Source organism: Centroberyx affinis, unplaced genomic scaffold (genome assembly GCF_046629955.1).
Source record: "Centroberyx affinis isolate AG114_WGS23_722 - 3 ecotype Tasmania unplaced genomic scaffold, CSIRO-AGI_Caff_v1 ptg004932l_1, whole genome shotgun sequence".
In the NCBI taxonomy this organism is placed as follows: domain Eukaryota; kingdom Metazoa; phylum Chordata; class Actinopteri; order Beryciformes; family Berycidae; genus Centroberyx; species Centroberyx affinis.
Genome location: NW_027282424.1, coordinates 206,163 through 220,886, shown reverse-complemented (window position 1 = coordinate 220,886; position 14,724 = coordinate 206,163). Strand labels below are relative to the sequence as shown.

The window sequence follows — 14,724 nt, the reverse complement described above, 5'->3', positions numbered from 1 at the left end:
TACTACTAACTACTACCATGAAGCCTGCAGGAGGCTAGTGCTAAAGAAAGATCTCTCCTCCTCTTGGGGCTGGTGAGGCTGATCTCTAGTAATCTGGTTATGGGAAGAAGCTGGTGCTGCCCCACACTGCCCTTTGGGAGGAAATGAGAATAAAGAGCATTCTATTCTTCCTTAGACACACTTGATAATTTCTACTTTCCTCTCTTTCACCTTACTGTAGACAAAACACATGAGGCACACAAAGTCCAGAGTTTATATTTACAACTAGAGACTACAGGCGCGGTATAAAAATATTTGGAATGGCACCGCCAAATTTCTTGGCAGATGGAGTTATGTCATAATTTTGAGACAGCATGTGTCTGTTGATCTTCCAATAGGTCTATGCCATTGTTACTACAACAAATTACCACGATGTGATTCCTCTCCAACAGGCTTAGACATGCAGCAGCCTAGTCAGCCCTCCCTCCTCGACAAAACACAGAGATCTGGGTGAAGAGATGGATGGAAGAGGAGAGGGAACAAAGCAGGCAAGAAAGAAGAGTATTCACCTTATCAATTATATTTTCCTCCAGGACATTGCTTCTAGAACGCACCAACGGTCAGGCGAGACCCTACAGCACTTTGGCAGGAGTTGAGAGATTGTGGGTGTTGCTGTGCTGGTGTGTATCACCTAAAACTTCCACTACAGGCTGCAACAGTCTGACAGACGTCTGACACACTTCTGATGGGCGCCAGACTGCTGGTGCACTGAACAACAAAGCAATGTCATGGAAGAAAATACGGAAGATAATGGAAGTTAATGGAGAGAGTTGTCAATGACTCAATTTTCATTTTGGGGTGAACTATTCCTTTAAGAGACTACCTCTTTAACCACTAGTCCACACCGCTGCAATACTCCAGCTATTACACTTTGTTCTAGTTTTATTCACACAGGAAAAAGGAACTGCAAAGTTGCAATGTAGGGCCTATTTTTAAATTGCAAAACAACATGTTTATCAGAACTGAACACATGGCGCTATGAAGCATTATTTACTCGCAAAGTTTCTACAATGATAGGACACAACATTTGGCAATAAATTAAAAAAAAGACCTATGAGACATGCTTGGATAAAGGGCGATATAAATAAACAAAAGAACATAAAGCATATTTGGATATTGAACTCAAGTTCATGGCATGTTTGGCTGGATCAATTTACATCAATGGATAAGATCGCATAATAACACATCTTTTCTGATATGTAATCCGGCATTTCGGTAAAGATTGGCCTGATGCTCCATATTTGACCTGTGCATCCATATCTTTAACAGTTATTTTTCAGCAAAGTAACAGTACTGCTACTTAGTAGGATTAGGAATATTTTGGCAGTTGTGTGGAATGGCAACATAACCTAATAGGATTTGTCATGTCTTGCTTGGTGCACAATCAGGGAGGCCTGGATAAAAAAAAACTGACAGCCTGTTACTGGTTATCAGTAATTATAAACAATCCAGATTGCTGCATAGAAGGCATTATTTACAAGACTTGTACTACATACAACAAGCTGAATAATATCAAATAAGACATTTTATTGACAATTTTTTATCAATTAACTGTATATAACAGGAAAACTCACACATTGAAACCTTAACACACGTGTGCCAAGATGAGGCCTACAAGTATCAATATGATTGCAATATCTGGGATCTGTTTTTCATATTGATACTTACCAAATTAACAGTCTATAAATGGCTGTGGAGTCAACTGATTGTGTTAAGTCTTCTGTTGAGGAAAATAAATACGGACAAAGCAAAGCAAACTACAGGCTGCAGCAGGAGGAATCTTTCTTTTCTGATGAACATGACAGATCAGCTCGGGCAGAAACTGGAGACGGCTTAAATTCCCAACTGGATGCAACGGGTTACCTCATTCAGTTTTGTTATGCTAAGGAAATATGGAGTCAGACACACAAAAGAGAGAAATCCTCATCTGATAGACTCTGCGTCAATATGGAAAACCACATACTGCAACATAGGAGGGAAGATGATCTTTTGGCGGCATGGCAAGGGAGTTGCGAACATCCCTTGTACGGTGTTTAATTTGTAATATTTATGATTACGAAATGATACTTTTGTTGTTTCTCCGGCACATGAATGAGACTATTGAGCTATCAGTTGCAGTCCATGTGTGGTCCAACATGGCAGTGCAACAAAAGCACCGTACACCATAATGGAAAGTCTGCAACTGACTGGTACAAAAAAAAAACGAGGGCAAGCAGAAGAATGTTTCCTGTTGCAGGCGCCCATATCTTCACCCACAATCCATGTTAAGTGTGCAGAGATCCAGCATTCCTATTTGGGTAGATATCAGCTCTGTGAGAGGCTGCCAGATAGTCAGTCAGTTTCTCATACACATGTCTCATAGTGTTCTTCAGTGCTTCAGGTTACAGTAAGAGGATTTATAAAAAAATAAGCTACAGCCTAATTGACTTTAGTTTCTTTGATACTTGTCTGACAATTTAGTTGACATACACAATCATTTTCTATTGAGGTGAGGTTTTGCCTATTCATCTCGTATGAAGTAAGCTAAATATATTGCATACTAGGAACTAGAAACCCACATTGAGAGCACTACGGTGTCAGAGATCAAAACCAGCACAGCTATGGTTTGATCCAAACTTAAACGAGGCCAACAAGGCCACAGTAGACCTACAGGTAGCTGCGTGGGCTCCTACCAAGAGTAGGCTTACAGGAAGCCAGAGTAAGTGAGTAAGGTTGCGTATGTGTCGGTGCCTGTGTGTGTGTCGGGGGCTCATTCACTGTGCTGGAAAATCAATGCTTTTTTTGGAAGATACCATCCAGATTCCTTGGTCCAAATCAGATGGGAAGCTGTTACGAAAAAGCCAAGTAGTCAGTAATAAGGGGAACAGCACAGTTTGTTCTGACTGGGGCCCCTTCTATTTGAATTGAGCAACTGCCACTGCTGCAGACAAATTACAGCTGTTTGCATTCAAAAGTATTCATTAAAGCATACATCATAAAACTCATGCTTTGAGCAGAATGCGATGGGCCAAAGTGACGAATGCCTCTTTGCTAAACCTTGCTATTAAGGGAGATAATCTACTTAACTGGTACACTAGTATACTGTACCGTGCAGATTTTGAGGTCATCCTCTGTTAAGCTATGAAGTAACCAAATCTTTTAATGACTCATCTCCTTACAACCCTCTGCCTTCTTTCAACTCGGAGGCCTACGAGCCATTTGAGACAAATCACATAAGTAGTGTATTCAGCACACAAAAAGGCGCGGGGTCCATGTCAGTGGCTTTACCAAATGAATTCTCTGTCTCCAAACGGAATAGAATCTGCAGCACCAACCTGTGAGCGAATAAGTCTTGTCCAATTTTGAACTGATGCCATGAAAATAAAAGGTAGCCTACAAAGGAAAGGGTCTGTAGTGACTTTGGTGAAAACAGGTCATTTTACTCATCAAAGCATTGGAAAGTAGATGTGTACTCTGCATCTATCCTCAACCAGCAGAGGTGTTGACTAAAGTCACAAATTTTGATGACTTGAGCCTTTTTCGGAACATGGGGAAATGACTTAAGCCTTGACTCATATGATTTACTTGTGACTGACTTCAATATGATGACTCAAAATGACTTGTAAAATCTATTGCCATTGTGTGTAAGTGAATAAATTAATTCTGCTCCATTTTGTTTTTACAACGGCTATAAAGTTACACTGTTCCACTGTCTAATCCTAGGAGAGCGATGGAAACAGCAATGCAGATTGACTGAACACGATCCGCTAAAGAAGGATTTGTCCTGTGCCTCTTGTTCCTGCCTCTCCACCGAACTGAACTTACTGTGTGTAACATTACTTTGGGAGCGAGACACTGTTTAAACAGAGTGTGTGTTTACTTTGGCATACTGTATCACCATCATGATCTTGGTCCAGTGTTGTTGTCTTTTTGAGCAGTGAGAACATTCTAAAGTATCATATTTCTCTCTATGAAGCCGGCCTGTAGCCAACGCTACAAATAGTTCAGCCACCTAGACAATCACACTCCTACAAGACATCATGATAACTATCTGCCCCAGTATTCTTTCTACCATAAACTGCTCATCGGTCACCAGTTCTGTTCAATCATACTTAGGCTTGCCCAGTCTTTCCTTAAAAAGCTGAATAATTAAAAACTAGATTCGAGCTACAAATGTTGTATTATATAATTTGTATAATAATTGTATAATGTAATAATAATAATAATTGTATAATGTATAATTTGTTGCAAATTAGAGCTACAAATGATGTTTTAGCAGTGGATGTTGATGAATGATCTGTTCCACGTGTACTTGACCTTTGACACTGCTGATCTCACATCTTGCGTTAAAGATTTCGTGGGAATTAGAGATACTCCTCTTAACTGGTTTGTATATCTCTGAAATAGTCAGTTCTCTGTTGCCCTGATACTCTAAAAGATTGTGTAGCAGACATTAAATGTTGGATGTCCCAAAACTTTATTCAACTTGCTGATAAATCTGAAGTCGTTAGTTTAGCCCACATGCAACTTTTAAAAGAAATCCGGGAGACATTTTTCATTCTAATCTGAATTACAAGAGTCAGGTACAAAGAGTTTCTCAGTCTTGTTTCTGCCATTGGAGAAATATCTCCAAAGTTAAGTTTTTTTTTTTTTTACACGTTTCTGACTTAGAAAGTTAATCATGCCTTTATTTAATCTCATATTGACTATTCTTGCCTCTATCACAAAGCTCTTTCTGCAACAGCTTCCATGATGCAAGTCAGCATGCAGCAGCTATAGGGCTGTCATAAGAACAAAGCAGTGGGATTATGTAACTCCCATGTTAGCACTGGTTTCTGGTTGAATTTAAAATTGAAGATTTTACTGGCTAATGGCTTGTTGCCATCTTGAAGGGGTTTGACTCCATATGTACAGAAGCATAGCCTTAGATCTACAGATAAAGCTGTTTCTTTTAACTGTTCAACAGCTTAGAGAGAAGTGATGATCGAGCATTTGTAATCAGGGCTCTTAATTTTAGAACAACCTGCTTGAGGAAAAAAGATAAGCAAAGACTGTAACTTCCGTAAACTACAATGAAACCTTGCATTTAACTGATTACTATTAGGACATGAAAGCAAGTTGTTTAATGTGTTTCTTGGGAGTCCAGTATGGCTTCAGAATTTTGCTGAGTAGGATTTAATGAGCTATGGACAATAATGGAGTCAGCAGTGCCATACTCTTTATTGATAACATATGTTTTTTCCTTTTACTATACAGCACTGTCTAACTTTAAGAAACATGCTATAGTTATTAGAATTATTAAATGAATTCAACCCTACATCTCCCATTTAAATTTTATGGACTGAATTAGCGCCAGTTTTCTAGTTTTAGTGTCATAGTGAAAAGTGGGAAAAGTGCACAAGTTGTTCTTGCCATTTAACTGGCAAGATACTTCCTCAGTATATAATAGACATGCTAATTAGATACAAACCAGCAAGAACTCTCAGGTCCACAGGCAGTGGTCTTTTAACCGCCCCTCGCACTACCTCCAAAGCAGGGGATGCTGCCTTTTGTATTTATGCTCCAAGTAGATGGAACTCCGTGCCTGAGGACCTGAGAGAGGCCCCCACACTGAACACCTTTAAAACCAGGTTAAAAACCTTACTTTTCACAACAATCTATGGCTAAGTTCTTAAAGTGTGTATGTGTGTGTGTGTGTGTGTGTGTGTGTTTTGTATATTTTGACATTGGCATATTTTGCACTAACACTTGTTGATGCATATTGCATATGCATACTGTATTGTCTTTTTATGTAAAGCACATTGTGTTGCCCTGTGTATGAAATGTGCTGTATAAATAAATTTGACTTTGACTTTGACTGAAATTTTGCAACAAGAGTAATCTTAAACATAGAAACACTGGTTACCGCTGCTATCACATTACACCTTCATTAATAAAAACAATAATATATTTCTATAGAACTTTTTAAAAGCAGGGCATACAGAGTCAAGAGGAGATTTAAAAGATGACAGTGACTATGCCAGTCTAAGCTCCTCATGCAGGTTGCTCCAAAGCCCATAAGGGGGACTGATGCCAAAAACCCCTGTCACTTTCCCGGGCTATAGCGAAGCCATGCGTCTGACCCTCCAGTGTAATAAACCACACATTGACCCAGCTGTCATCACCTCCCCACCCTCCACCCTCTCCCTCCTTAGTATCGCGTGAGAGCAGTGGAGAGCCTCTGCTGCAGGCGAACTGCCCCCTGCCTGGAAATCAACTCATCCAACCTGACTGTGTGTCCGATCTGAAGCATAATACATGTACCTGTCGAGGAAGGTAGAGTGACGCACTTACACCATCATGATGCCCTTGTGATAACAGCTATAGTGATGATGAAGATGATGGATTGATCTGTTGACAGTGACCACGCGCCACGCCCACTGTGCACAGAGTTTAGGCCTATTGGGCTACAAGCAATGGCTATTCCATAGCCTGCGGTTACGTATAGTAAAAGGGGGAAAAAACATGCTTTGAAACAACCAAGCTTACTTTTTTTGAACGGGTTTCTTCCTCCTCTTCCCCGCGTAGACTCCACCATTCCCCAGCATGGTGGCTCGAGCCTTCAAGCAGTTTCTTATTCCTTTCCGTTAAAAAAAAAAGTACCCCGAAATGCCCAAACAAGCACAAAAGTTTGATTTCTATACTCCAAAGACACACCCCGTCTGTTCTTCTCCTGCCGCTGACCTACAACTGCTTATATGCTATTTTAAGACTGACCACTCCGATACAAAGTCAAGGGAATCCAAATAATGCAAGTTAAACGGCATTTTGCAGCGTCCTTGTCTGTCAGAGACATTTTCGAAGTCGCAAACTTTCCAAGGGAAGTAAAGAGAGAGAACACACTGCAGCCAGTCCTGCGCCCGTGCTTTTTCCCCCTGCCTCGACCAATCCAGTTCACCGTAACATCACTGCATCTCTGTCAGGCGGGTTATTATTGGTGTAAGCCTTTGCCATTGTTTATCTTCCTACATCTCGTCTTTGAGCCATAAATTTTGGTAGTATGACTCCAGCTCCAGCCTTCCCCTGCTGTATCCTCCGAGAGGGAACTTGTTTTTTAAAGGCTTACTGCGTTCTACACATAGACAGGCTGTACAGTCTAACAGGGTGGCACCCTTGGGTGGCACGGGCTCAACTTCATCTGCCATGTTTTTTTTCCTGCCTCCTGAAAAAATGTTGTGTAACCTGTAACTCCATCCAGTGGCAATGATGGTTATCGCAAGTTTCTTTACAGACACGAATAAAAGAGGAAAGAATAGCCGACAGAATCCAACAGGATAGGAATCTGACAAAATGTCATTTATTGTTGACTGCACATACATCATTTTGATCATGAGTTTACTAGAATTTGGTAGTGAGTGAACAGTCTGAAGGTGTTATTCCAGGCTGCTTAATATTCAAACTTCAAAATTATTACTTTTTAACAATAACATTCCATTACTGTATATGATGCATCAGCCCAATCCCAGTATTGTCACAAAAATAGAAAAGACAGTATTCAAAATACATTCTTCAACCAGCCAAGTTATTTCAGTAATCATCAACTTACACATTACGGTAACAAATGAGATCTGCTATAGAAAAGGCATTTACTTTTTCATGCATACAGTTTTAAGAAAACAAATTGTGTTTCTCACAAAGGACTCCTGATTTGACGGTTGTGATTAAGAAATAGAAATTAAGAAATAACTGGAATGTGTTGAGCCCCAAACTCAAAACACCAGGTTCTTTGGCTTCTCCCAGGGAAACTCCTCCCTGCCAAAGTGACCGTAACAGGCGGTGGCCTGGTAAATTGGCCTCTTCAAACCCAGTTCTCTGTAAAAGAAACACATTCAAGATCATACTGTTATACTTTGCGGTTTCATCAAAAGACTGTTCACAAAACCAAGGTTTCATGTAACCCTTTTGCAGCTAAAATGCTATGAAAACCTGCACGTACTTCACAATGACTCCCGGTCTCAAGTCGAAGTTTTTCTGCACTATCTGCAGCAGGTCGTCTTCATCCCTGGTCGACGTGCCGTAGTGAAACACCGAGATGGAGAGTGGGTGGCTCACGCCGATAGCATAGGAGATCTGTGGGGCATGACGGACAAGACACCAGTCATTACTAATCAATACCTGATCACATAGTTATCTAGTCCTTTACTTTGTTCCAAATTGTTAGGAAGCATCCCAGATTAAACACCACAAGTCGCTCCCTTGAAAGGTTTTAGTGTCAAAACTAAGGCTGACTCTAGTTCTGCCATTCTAAGATCTGAGCATTGACATACAGTGCTGAACAGCATCAAGCTCTGCACCTCCTCACCTGCACCAGCGCTCTCCTGCATAGTTTGGCTTTAACCAAAGACTTTGCCACCCAGCGCGCTGCATAGGCCCCGGATCGATCCACTTTGGAGTAGTCTTTCCCGGAGAACGCCCCTCCTCCGTGGCCTCCCCAGCCTCCATAGGTGTCCACTATGATTTTGCGTCCTGTGAGTCCTGCATCTCCCTGATGACAGAAAGACATGTGAGTGAACTCATACACACACACACACACACTGTAACAGAAGTGTCGTTCTCCAGCCCGGCCCTCACTGACCTGTGGGCCGCCAAGAAGGAATTTCCCACTAGGCAGCAGATGGTAGATGGTCTTGTCGTCCAAGTACTTGGCAGGAATGACAACCTTGACCACTTTCTCCATCAGGTTGTGTCGTATCTCCTGCAGGGTGATGTCGGGGCTGTGCTGCACCGAGATGACGACAGTGTGAACACGCACTGGCTCCATGGCGCCCATGTTGTCTCTATACTCCACTGTGACCTGCGGGAAAGGAGACGGTAAACTAAAACTAAACCCTCTGTCCCATGCCGTATGAAGCTAACAGCGTGGCAAAGTTAGACTTTTAACCCCCGACTTCATATTCTCAAGTGGCTCACCTGTGTTTTGGAGTCTGGTCGTATCCACGGACACTCTCCGTTGCGCGACAGCTCCTTCATCCTGTAGTTGAGTTTATGAGCCAAAAGGATGGTTAAGGGCATAGACTCCTCAGTCTCATCTGTGGCATAGCCAAACATCAAACCCTGAAGAGGCAAGAAGCCTGTTAAAGACGGAAGTGAGGTCATCTGATCAAATGAAGTCATGTCAAAGGTACTGGAGATATGTTGATGCTCAAAGTATCATTATTATTATTTGTTGTTTTTTTTGTAAATTCAAATTCCATGCTTAAGTGGAAGACAATATAATTACATTTTCAAAAAAGATGTTATAGAAAATGGTACAAATGACCATTGAGAGAGAGCCTGAGAATCTGAAAACTTTGAATATCATCTAATAACTCAATGTTTTTTTTTCACTTTTGATGTTTTATTTCCAAATGATGTATTAGTGCAGCTTTTTATATCAAATACAATAAAATGGAGTGATAAATCACAACACATTGCAATATCACATTGCAATGAATCACAATATTATTGTAAAATGGCTGTAATATTATGATGATATCCTTTTAGGAGCTTTTTGGTGATTCCCACCATTAGTGCAGCAGTCTTTGGTATTGCAAATGAAAGCTTCCCTTAACATAGGCAGGCTTGTTTCCCCAAATGGACTTTCTGCAGCCATTCTCAGTCCATAAAACAAAACAATAGAGGTAAAAATAAAGGTAAGAGTAAAAGATGGTGAACGGAACCTGGTCCCCGGCACCGATGTCCTCCTGATCCCGGCCTTCAAACACACACTCTGTTATCTCTTCACACTGTGGCTCCAGCGCTATCAGGACATTGCAGGTCTTATAGTCAAAACCTGCGGATCACAGTTAGGCCGACATCAGCATCCTCCGTCAGTGTATCTGTGGCATTATTAACAAGAATCACTCTGTTGTCAAATGAAATATGAAATCCCACCGTACCTTTGGAGGAGTCATCATACCCGATGTCCTTGACGGTGTCCCGCACGACCGACTGAAGATCCACTTTGGCCTTAGATGTCACTTCTCCACACAGCAGGATCATGCCTGTCTTCGCCACGCATTCTGTTGCAAAACATCGCTTCTTATGAATATGAGTCAATGTTTCAATACCAGGTAGAAGCCAGCCTTTTTTGCCGGATGCATTACATAATTATATTTGGGAAATGATCAAGATATGATTTGTATTTTCCTGTCTATTATGTTAGATGTTGTCATGATGTTGACATGTTGTCTAGAACAGTCAAGTCAGTATTTGTGTGTATGAACAACAAAGCCAGAAACCATAAAACTAATACTAACTAGTAAAAGAACCAGGAAAAAATGTATCTCCACCGCAATTCTATCAGTTAACTTGGACATGAAACTATAAAGCATCTTCTGCCTGTATTTTGCAATGAGTGGCTTTTTATTGCACTATTCCAAGCTACTGACTCCATGTTTGTGCTTATTAACTGATGTTTGTCCATATTGTACATGTTGCAGTGATCTGTTATGTATATTGTTTTTGTTGTGTATTTTATTATGTGTTTTTATTATGTGAGTGAACTGAATTTTAGTGTAAAACGCAAACATTCAACAAAATCAGCCTTCTTATCAGAGAGTGCTTTTTTTACTATTACATTTAAGAAAAATTTGTTCTAAGCCTTTCCCAATATTTTGTCCCATACGTTGAATGCAAACTAGTGAACTGGAGATCAGCAGTGTGTGTGTGATGTGTTTCTCTGTCAACTGCATAGACTGTTTAACACTTGCAGGCAGATTGATTTCTCTCTACCTAAAGATTTTCTCCCACTGTGCTCCTCCCTTTCCCTGGTTAACCTCCTGTATTTCAGAGTAACTCTATGGGTTAATGGACTGATAAACTGCTTTCGTGTTGCTTCACAGACAGATAGGCGCTTGAGGACAGAGAAAAGGCAGGAGAGCTGAGGACACAAACCAAATGAGGTGGGGCGAGTGTTCGGTAATATCTTCAATTTTGTCTAGCTTCAGGTCAAATGGGGGTCTAATGATCAATTTGGCTTTAAATGTAATCATTCCAACAAAAAGCATTTATGACTTTTTCAATAAAGCAGTAACACCACATGCAACTTTAACTGAAATGTCTGCTTTGATCATCTTCATTAGCTGTTTATTTGTAGGAAGCCGAAGAAAACAGAAGACAGGCGTAGTCAAGGAAAGTATCAAATGAACAAAGAGCAAACCAAACAACCAAAGACAGACGACAGACAGGAAAACAGTGAGTCAATGGAAAACTTTGAATTAAGTCAGCTACTGGCATTGAAGCCGTTCAGCTTCTTCATGATAACGCCTTTAAAGGCCAAGCAACCTCTGCTGCACTTTTGCACAGTTACACAGTTAGTCCTTGGAGTTGCAAAGTACAGCCAGTTTTTTTTATCATTGGCCACTGAGCAACTCCATAGAAGCAGCTGGGTGTTAAGTGCCTTGCTTAAGGGAACCTTGACAGTAGTGTCTGAGGGAGGACAGAGCATTGATCCCCCACTTCATTCCTCTCTTCACCATCAAAATCCTCTCAGAAATCATGGACATAATGCAATAACCCGTAATTAAGGAGGAAGGAGCAGGAAATTAACGAGGAAGAAGTGACTCGAGTCTGTCTGTCCTTTGCTTAATAGATGAACATGTGACCAGTGACCACAAGACAGAAGGGTTCGCCCTATGAAACAGACCAGGGCTTCTCAAGGACCCCCAGACAGAACCTCATATCCCATCGACGCCCATCTGAGAAGATTTTTTTTTGTATGCCTCTACATATGGGGAGAGAACAGCTGCAAGAGTGGAGACACATCTAGGAATTCTTCCCGTGAGTTTCATAAACACAGAAACACTGATAGCCAGTGGACAGTGGAGACACAGCATCACACACACACACACACACACACACACACACACACACACACCCAGATACATGGGAGGGGACGGGATTAATTTTCTGAAATGTTGGTTAATTGATGATTAATTTCTGGATACATGCTTTGGCAATATTGTTTGTAAACTGTCATGCCAATAAAGCACATTGAATTTAATTGATGTTCCCACTTAATTATATGATGATATGACCATGTCATAAAAATGCAATACTTACCACAGGCCACTTTAGAGTCAGGGTCTTGAGTCAGGTATGCATCGAGAACAGCATCACTGATTTGATCACACATTTTATCTGTGAACACAAAACCTGAGATGAAAACTCATGCAGCCGCTGATAGAACGTAATAAGCTTGGGGAAAGGGACATATAGGCTGCTTTATACAGTAAAAAGCCCTTGATTGCAGATATTATTGGGGAAATGTAGAATAGAGTAGAACTGAATGTAACTTTAACCATAAGTCGAAGAGAGAATATGAGAGTAGGAGGGATGTGGTGCATCTATCCAGGATCAGCGATCAGTGTGTACACGGACATGCCCGGGCAGCACACTCGGTAAACGGGACAAACATATATAATGACAGTCGAGCATGTGAATACGATACCAGAGTGTCCTTGTCCCACTGATTCAGACGTGAAGAGGAAAGTCTTCCCGCTGCACCTCCCGCCCGGGTTCATGTTCAGCTCTGTTGCAGAAAGCTTAGTGAAGTGGATGTAGAGTCAGAGCACCAGCTGTTTTCCCACCAAGCACACTACGAGTAAATGCATTGATCTTCGCCGACTGAGAGTGGTCAAACAATAATTAACCCTGACCGTTGAACCTTACTGCGAAAAGTGATAAACGAGTTTATGGCACGGCAGTAAATTCTATTTTTGGATGCTCGACCCCTACTTTGCGGACAAATAACTTTTCGCCAGTCACTAGAGTCGTGGCAATGTCTTATTCTACATCAGCAGCGACTTTAATCCTTTATTTCATCCCATCCAGTGGATTTTCCATGAACGGCTTTGCTTTTATTTCGACTGCGCAGTGTGCTGTAAACGTGTCCGCTGCGCATGGGACATGTTAAAAAAAGAAAATCTCTACAGTCGTTACCCCGGACGGCCTGAAGGTGTCGCTGTTGTTCATTACACAGCATATACAAAACATCGGGGTGAAATCTTTTGTCCGTTGTTCAGGTTTGATTCCAGTTTATCTGAATTGCAGGAAGATTATAAATCCGTCAACAGAAGAAATAAACTTTCCTCACAATATCACTAACAACAGACATCAGAAAAGTGCATTCAATTTAATATTATTAACCATATTGCAGCTACATAAAATGTTTACCCCTCTACATGTTTGGCACATTGTGCTTATTATCATGTTGATTATAAAAAATCATCATGCACTCCTTGTGCTTGTAATGCCTCAGTTTAATACAGGCAGCAGCTGTATAGAAGTCAAGCAGTTTGACTGGACAAAGACATGTTGCAATCATGATTCATCCTATAAAGCAGAGTCATGCCCTTCTGTTTTTGTTACTATATAGCTCCTCAAATATTTTGTAATCAGTTGCTGCCCTTGAATATTTGGCAAGCATTCAGCAAAGTGCAGCTCCTCCCACTGTTCAACTGTATGACTAACGCCCACATCCTTTTTTGTCAGAGCAGCACATCCTGAACTTAGTGTGTTTAGGCTCTGCAGAACTGCCATGAGTCCAGTATTTTGTCTTAATGAACAATAAATACACTATTATTCCTCATTACCACTACTACTACTACCTACAGACTGCTATTCCTCTTCCTCCCCTCCTTGCTCTCTGCTTTTCTCTCCTCTGCAGGGCCGATGCATTGGGATACACTGTAAGCAAAACAAATCCATATGCGCGCGCACACACACACACACACACACACACACACACACACAAACACACACAATAAAGTCAAGATTCTCTATAGTGTCGCTGAGCAGGGGACATTAAACCTATCAACTTGTAAACCTTAAAATACAACACACAGTTAAAAGTAGTCTTAACTTTCCTAGTCCATACTGGTGTCTCTACAACTTTCCTCCCATTCACTTCAGACTTTGTCATTGCTCCATCTTTCCAGAATAATAGTCGTCAGGTAATCAGGGGAAATCAGTGGGAAACACTCATTCCCAGTGTCAGACTGCAGACGCAGAGACAAACCATATTGCTTCTGACAATGATTCCCATTATATTAGGGATGGAAATACACTTTAGTGCCATGAATAACAAGCCAACTAGAGTAGTAGTAACCAGGGAAGGTATGACTGCATTTTGTCTGATAGGAACTATTAACAAATTGCACTAGAGGTGGATTATATCTGTACTGTGTGTGTGTGTATGTGTATCTTTCCATCTATAATGTCAGCCTGACTCGAGCCTATAATTTCAGAGGATGTCATTGTGTTTACTTAAACCTTTTCCAGTTGGATCGCTGTATTGCATTTTCCTTCCATTGCAAGCCTACAGGTTACAGGTGGAAAAATGTTTCAACTGTCAGTTTCAGATACCCCACTCTGGTAGAAGATGGAACTGAAGGTCAGCATCACAGAGCTTGGTTTTGAGTCCAGGAAGGCCTGTACATTTTGTTAAAACAGATTATTAATTAATATTAGGGTTTGTCCACAGGAATACGGCTAGATTAAAACCTGCTAATAGAATGTGGTGTGTCATGCTCTTTTTCATGTTTCTTCTTGGGAGCTACGGTTCATGTGCATCACTTCATTTTTTGTAAGTAATTAAGAACCTAACAACAAAGCTTCCACACACGGTAAGCTCTACTCTCGTTCAAAAACAACATGGATGAAGTGTATTTGCATACAGGAACCACC

At 41.0% G+C, this 14,724-nt stretch overlaps 2 protein-coding genes across 2 annotated transcripts in view; both read right to left on the bottom strand.

Annotated features, from left to right (window-relative positions):
- Nucleotides 1-6,906, bottom strand: part of LOC139666306 (aryl hydrocarbon receptor-like) — a 28,854-nt gene extending 21,948 nt beyond the window's left edge. The window contains exon 1 of the mRNA XM_071545480.1: nucleotides 6,547-6,906. Coding sequence (XP_071401581.1) covers nucleotides 6,547-6,605 — 59 coding nt within the window. The 5' untranslated portion in view covers nucleotides 6,606-6,906. The remainder of the gene's footprint in view (nucleotides 1-6,546) is intronic.
- A 481-nt stretch (nucleotides 6,907-7,387) lies between these two features.
- On the bottom strand, nucleotides 7,388-12,840 carry mat2al (methionine adenosyltransferase II, alpha-like). The gene is made up of 9 exons (XM_071545497.1): nucleotides 12,488-12,840; nucleotides 12,100-12,177; nucleotides 9,936-10,058; nucleotides 9,717-9,829; nucleotides 8,968-9,111; nucleotides 8,633-8,851; nucleotides 8,360-8,542; nucleotides 7,994-8,127; nucleotides 7,388-7,869 (listed from the first exon to the last, which is right to left on the bottom strand). Exons 1-9 carry the CDS (start codon nucleotides 12,558-12,560, stop codon nucleotides 7,767-7,769), a joined length of 1,170 nt encoding a protein of 389 aa, XP_071401598.1. The 5' UTR covers nucleotides 12,561-12,840; the 3' UTR covers nucleotides 7,388-7,766.
- Between the last annotated feature and the right edge of the window lie 1,884 nt (nucleotides 12,841-14,724).